The 6,215-nt window shown below is 48.6% G+C and overlaps 1 protein-coding gene across 1 annotated transcript; it reads left to right on the forward strand.

The window, feature by feature from the left end:
• The first annotated feature begins 468 nt into the window (after positions 1–468).
• Positions 469–5,847, forward strand: NRAS (NRAS proto-oncogene, GTPase). The gene is made up of 5 exons (XM_005530143.3): positions 469–645; positions 1,307–1,485; positions 2,425–2,584; positions 4,465–4,588; positions 5,286–5,847. Exons 1-4 carry the CDS (start codon positions 535–537, stop codon positions 4,582–4,584), a joined length of 570 nt encoding a protein of 189 aa, XP_005530200.1. The 5' UTR covers positions 469–534; the 3' UTR covers positions 4,585–4,588; positions 5,286–5,847.
• Positions 5,848–6,215: the final 368 nt, after the last annotated feature.

Below are 6,215 nucleotides of genomic sequence, written 5' to 3' on the forward strand. Positions count from 1 at the left end.
TCTTGGAATTGTGCTCTCTTATCCTTAAAAGATGAGACAAGTGCACGATGCTCCCACTGCAGCTGCTTACCCAGAACTGCCCAGCTCCAGCTACTTGTTACCAGCCTTTTAAAAAGCACAAAGTTTGACTTAAACCCCTTTTCAAATCGCAAGAGGCTCGGTGTCATTCCTGATTTAAAAACCACTGGCTGTGGGCTCGGTGTCATTCCCCCTCTAAAGCCTCGTGCTCGGTGCCGTTCCCCGTTTAGAGCCCCGTGCTTCTGCCTCGGTGCTGGTGGCTGCCGCGTCCCTCCCGTGTCCCTCCGTGTCCCTGTCCTGCAGTATCCCGTGTTCCTGTCCCTCTCGTGTCCCTGTGTCCCAGTCCCGCCCTGTCCCTGTCCCTCCCGTGTCCCGCCGTGTTCCCCGTGTCGCGCCCGTGTCGCGTGTGCGGAAGCGGCGCGGGCGGTGACGCGCGGGCGGGAGGCGGAAGCGGCGCGGGGCGATCGCGGGGCGGCGGCGGCGGGGCCGGGCCGGGCCCGGCGAGGCCACGGTGCCATGACCGAGTACAAGCTGGTCGTGGTGGGCGCCGGCGGCGTGGGCAAGAGCGCGCTGACCATCCAGCTGATCCAGAACCACTTCGTGGACGAGTATGACCCCACCATCGAGGTGCGCGGGGCCGAGGGAGCCGGTGCGGGCTCGGAGCCGCGGGATGAGGAGCGCGGGGGAAGCCCGAGGGCCCTGCCCGGCCCGGGGCTCTGGGAGCGGTTCCTGCCCCCTTCTGCCTCGGGCTTCCTGAAGCAGCCACAGGCAACCCAAAAGGCCCCCATGGGTCTGTGCAGGGCGTGGGTTCTGCTCGCAGGGAGGGTGTTTATGATAGTTTGTTTTTTGTTCTTCTCCTGTTCAGGAATTTCTTTAAAGCAACAGCAGTTCTGTGTTTTGTAACAAAGGATGAGGGGGCTTAGAGTCTCATTTAAAATGGGATAGTTTGGGTAATATTTAAAATAATATAGTTTTAGATGCAGGTACTTTTTCATCAGAGATGGATGAGAATCACAAAATCCAGATTGGTTTGGGGTGGAAGGGATCTTAAAATTCATCTCGTTCCACCCCCTGCCGTGGCAGGGACACCTCCCGCCATCCCAGGCTGCTCCAAGCCCCACCCAACCTGGCCTTGGGCACTTCCAGCGATCCAGGGGCAGCCACAGCTTCTGTAGAACAGCTGGAACAGCTCCCCCTGTGTTTTTATTATTATTTTCATTTTTCTTCCGTATCCCCGGGGGGGGGCAGGAACAGCGCAGGGCTCACTCCCGGGTGCCGTGTGTTGCAGGACTCGTACCGCAAGCAGGTGGTGATCGATGGCGAGACGTGCCTGCTGGACATCCTGGACACGGCGGGGCAGGAGGAGTACAGCGCCATGAGGGACCAGTACATGAGGACAGGAGAGGGCTTCCTCTGCGTCTTTGCCATCAACAACAGCAAATCCTTCGCTGATATCAACCTCTACAGGTACAGCTGGGGCTGCCCCATGAGCAGGGAGCACGGGGCAGGGCAGGGATGCTGGCAAATGAAGCACTCAAGTGCCTCAGTGAAGGCTCAGTAACAGACAAATGTTAAATCTCTCACTTCTTTCAGAAAGTTTTGTTGCTGTTCTGTGCCAATGCACAGAATCACAGACAGTGGTGGGTTGGAAGAGACTCTTAAAGCCCATCCAGTGCCAGCCCTGCCATGGCAGGGACACCTTCCACTGTCCCAGGGTGCTCCAGCCTGGCCTTGGACACTTCCAGGGGTCCAGGGGCAGCCACAGCTGCTCTGGGCACCTGTGCCAGGGCCTTATCACCACCTTCAGTCAGTTAAGACTGGGATGATTTTTAGGGTTTTTTTTGTATTAATCATCAGTCTCTATAAACATCTCCAAGGGATGCCAAGAGAACAATGTCAGACTCTTTTCCGTGGTGCCCAGGGACAGGACAAAGAACAGTGGCCATAAACTAAACCCCAAGAAGTTCTACCTCAACATGAGAAAAAACCTCTTTCTCTGAGGGCAGCAGAGCCCTGGAGCAGCTGCCCAGGGAGGTGTGGAGTCTCCTCTCTGGACACATCTGAAACCCAGCAGGATGTGGTCGCCTGTTCCAGGTGATCTTCTCTTGGCAAAGGGGTCGGACTGGGTGTTCTCCAGAGAGCCTTCCCAGCCCCAGCTGTTCTGGGATTCTGTGAATCAGAAGCCATTTACACCTACAGAAAATGGGTGAGAAATCCAGGGTGGAGTTATCCATGGACACAAAACAAAGCGCACAAAGTGCTTGGCTATCCTGCTGACCCCTGAGGCCCAGCTCACCTTTAATATGTTTTTGTGGCACAAGGTTGTTTGAATATGAACTAAACCAGTTCTTATATTTAGAAAATAGTTCCTATTTTTTTTTATTTTTTTAATTTGTCTTCCTACAGAGAGCAGATCAAGAGAGTGAAGGACTCGGATGACGTGCCCATGGTGCTGGTGGGGAACAAATGTGATCTGCCCACGAGAACAGTGGACACAAAACAGGCCCAAGAATTGGCAAAAAGCTACGGAATCCCCTTCATAGAGACCTCTGCAAAAACGAGACAGGTGAGGGGCTCCCCCAGGGGCTGACTGCTTTCTGGGAAATGCAGGAATGACGTTTTCCCATGTGCCTTATTTACAAGAGAAGCATTTTTTCAATCCCTTTGCAGTTTTTAGCTTTTATTTCTCCCCACTCACTCTTAGCTTGAAAGAGCTCTGGGCTGGGCCAGTGCAGGAATCACTTCAGACTCATCCTGACTTCCTTTCAAGTGGGTCGCATTGGTAAATAACATAGAGAATAAAATAATTTAAACTCCTCTAAAGTTACTAAATAAAACTTCAAAACTAACTAGGGAAAAAATAAATACTCAGAATAATAAACTAACTAAACCCAGCAAATGTAGAGATAAAGAGACCTACAGTGGTTTTGTGGAAAATTACATAACAAGAAAAAAAATAGCACATGCCCAAAAAAAAGATAAAAAAATTCACATTTACTATTGAAACATTCAATAAATACAACTACCCAAAACCCCTCTTAATATACCTCCAAAACCATAAAAAACCTCCCAATAAGAAACAAATGCCCGCAGAATAATTCCTAAAAAACAATAATTATCTCTTAAATAAAAACCACATTTTAATTTTAATAAATCAATACCTTCTTATAAAGTCTCACAAAACACACAAAAGAAAAAGGAACCCAGCTACTTTCTACTGCTTCAGCTTTTGTTAAAAATTTGATTCCAGCCAATTTCAGCTGCAGGAAGAGCAGCAGAGTCTCAGCTGCTCTCCCTGGGGAGTGTCAGGCTGAGCTCGCTAGTCCCAGACCTGCTTGGTTCTCTTGGCTCGTTAATGAAAGCCAATTAGCAGATTATGATTGCACACAGAATTCCCCAGACTGGACTAATGGGCTTCTCCAAAGCCTCCTTGGCCATGTGGGCCTGTCCAGCCAGCCCTGCTCTGCCTGCAGCAGGGGAATGGAGCAGGGAAGGTGCAACTATTGAGCAGCAGCCAGAAAATCCTAAAGAGTTGAACTCTAAGAATCCTAAAATTAGGCAAGGAGCGGCTTGTTTCCTGCATGGAACCTTCCTGAGATACAGTTTTCCATGTTTATTTTAGTGGTTGTTCCCCCAGGAGGAGGCAGGAGTGTAAGGAGATGGTTTGGGACATCCATATGGGTTTCTTCCTCTTAGTAACCATGGGATAATTGTGTGTCACAGTGACACTGGTGGCTGGGTTCTTTTTCCCAGGACTGAGATTGATGAGACAGAGGCTGTTTTCTTGTGTTTGGGCTTGGTTGTTTATTCTTTCCTTATCTATATTATATATAGATAAGGAATATATATATGTATACAGAGTACAAGGAGCTCCTCACACTAAGTTAGAGAGGTGCAAAATGGAGAGCAAAGAATCTCTCCAAGGTCTTTTATGTGTCTCTTTGTCCAATAATTAGATGCCAAGTAAGTTATTTTTCCTAGTGACCCAATGACACCTGTGTGCTGCACTGCAGATTTCTTTATCCAATCACTCATTATTACCCAAAAACCCCTAGAAGAAGATGAAGAAAGAAGGAGAAAGGGACAATGCCCTAAATCCTCCATATTGTCTCTTATTCTCTAATGTAGCTTAAACCCTAAACTCTAACTCTCTCACCCAATGACTCAAGAAAACTCTATTTAACCTACACACCCACATTCCCAGTTTCTCTACTTAACTTTAAAAGCTGTCTCCATGGTGTTATGTGAAACTCAGAGCTCTCTTGGCTGTCAGAGCCAGGCACCGCAGGTAAGGGCACATTTTCTGTGCTTCTGACCCCAACAGTTGGGTGCTGCTCTTCCTGTAGAATTGTGTCTTTCAAATCCAGTAAGGGGCTCTGGGATGGACAGATCAGTGATTTCAAAAGCTTCAGGGAATAAAATACCTGGTCTTGTGTTTGCACTCAGGGTGTGGAAGATGCTTTTTACACCTTGGTGAGAGAGATCCGGCAGTACCGGATGAAGAAGCTCAACAGCAGCGAGGATGGGAACCAGGGCTGCATGGGATTGTCCTGCCTTGTCATGTGAAAAGGTGAGCTGGAACTCCACTCCTCCACTGGCTTCTTGTCTCTTTGCCTTCCAGCAGCTGATAGGTGTGGTTTAGAAATGCTGGTTGCTGTAGGTGGGTTTTCCCCTATTGAACAACCTATGGATTCCCAGAGATTTGGATCCTACACTGTTTTAATGCTCAAAAAAGAAAAATTCCCTTCTTAAGTTGGTGACAGAGCTTAAGGAAAGGAATTTTCATTCACGTCACCCTTTTGGCTGATGGGTGGATGGAACGAGATGATCTTTAAGGCTGCTACCAGCCCAAAATATTCTATGATTTCCACCGATTTCAATCGTGTGATTTTCTGTGTCATTCCTTTCTGTCTCCTTTTCCTCTGCTTCCTTTGGGAAACCATTTGGACTGTTTGGAGAACATGTAATTTCTGAAGAAACACCTTGACAGAGCAACATGCTCCTGAATGATTGACTCCTGCACAGCTTCCCTTGAGCTGTGTTCCTCTGGAACGTGCTGATTCTAGGATTAAACAAATAAAAAGGTGCAGATAATGAAATCTGAGTTCCCAAATGAGGGAAATTCCTTTCAGCAATTCCCTGAAAGATGTTGGTCATGACTATGAAAACTGACAGACCAGCTCAGGACTTGCACTGCTGCACTGCACATCCACCCCAGAGCGGGACAGAGCTAATTAGTGCTAATTGGAGGTGCCTTTCTGTTCCAGATGCCAAGCAAACATGGTTCAGGTGCAGCTGCTGGACGAGCCTCGATCTCCTGTGCTGCCTCTCCTGCTGATCCCTGCAGTGTTTCAGTGCCAGTGACAGATTCTGGGCACCAGAGTTAATTAGCACAAGGTTCTTCTCCGTGCTCCATCTGAAGAGAACACCCGTGGCATCTACCTCCCTGCTCAGCTCACGGAGCAGCAGCATCTCTGGATGTGCTGGGATTCTTTTCTCACTGTGTTACCTGGGTTTGTTCAAGAAGAAAACCAGTCACAAAAGTGAACTATAGAGACTAAATGCTGTGAAAAAAGATGACACTTTACCTCTAGAGTAAAAGCTAGAAGTGCTGTGTGTCCCCTGTCTGTTGGATTCCGTGCAGTGCTGTCAGAGGAGTGGCACAGAGCGATGTCACATGGGGTTGTGCCGCCAGGAGTGCCCCTGTCCCCTCTCAGCTGGGTGTCTGCTCTCTGTGCACCTGTACAGCAAAAGTGCAACATCTTCAGTGCCAGGAGTGCCACCTCCCTGATCCTCCATTTCTGTAATAAAAAGGAAAACCTTTCCTAACTAAGTGCCTGTTTGCTAAGAAGATTTGAAGTTGTCCCTTGGGTTGAGGAAAAACCCAAGGACTGGAATTTCTTGGGAGCTCATGGTCTCAAGCAGGCAAGTGTGGTGTGGGTGATCTGTGCCTGACAGGATCCTCCAGCAGGAATTTGGAGGCTGGAAGGTCCAGCAGGCACTTGTGAGACTCTTGGACAAGGGGACACACTGCATCTGTGTTTTACTTTCTTTGTGGGTGGAACAGTTTATATTCTGTATTGTTTCCCTGCAGCTTTCAGATCTCTTCCAAGTTGGACCAAATGTGTCAGCTGTTCATTTTTAACATGAACTGCCAGCATTTCTGGGCAGCTTCTCACTAATTAATCTGGTAACTG

Source organism: Pseudopodoces humilis, chromosome 26 (genome assembly GCF_049639895.1).
Source record: "Pseudopodoces humilis isolate 2021_Gansu_Grassland_sample_001 chromosome 26, ASM4963989v1, whole genome shotgun sequence".
NCBI lineage: Eukaryota > Metazoa > Chordata > Aves > Passeriformes > Paridae > Pseudopodoces > Pseudopodoces humilis.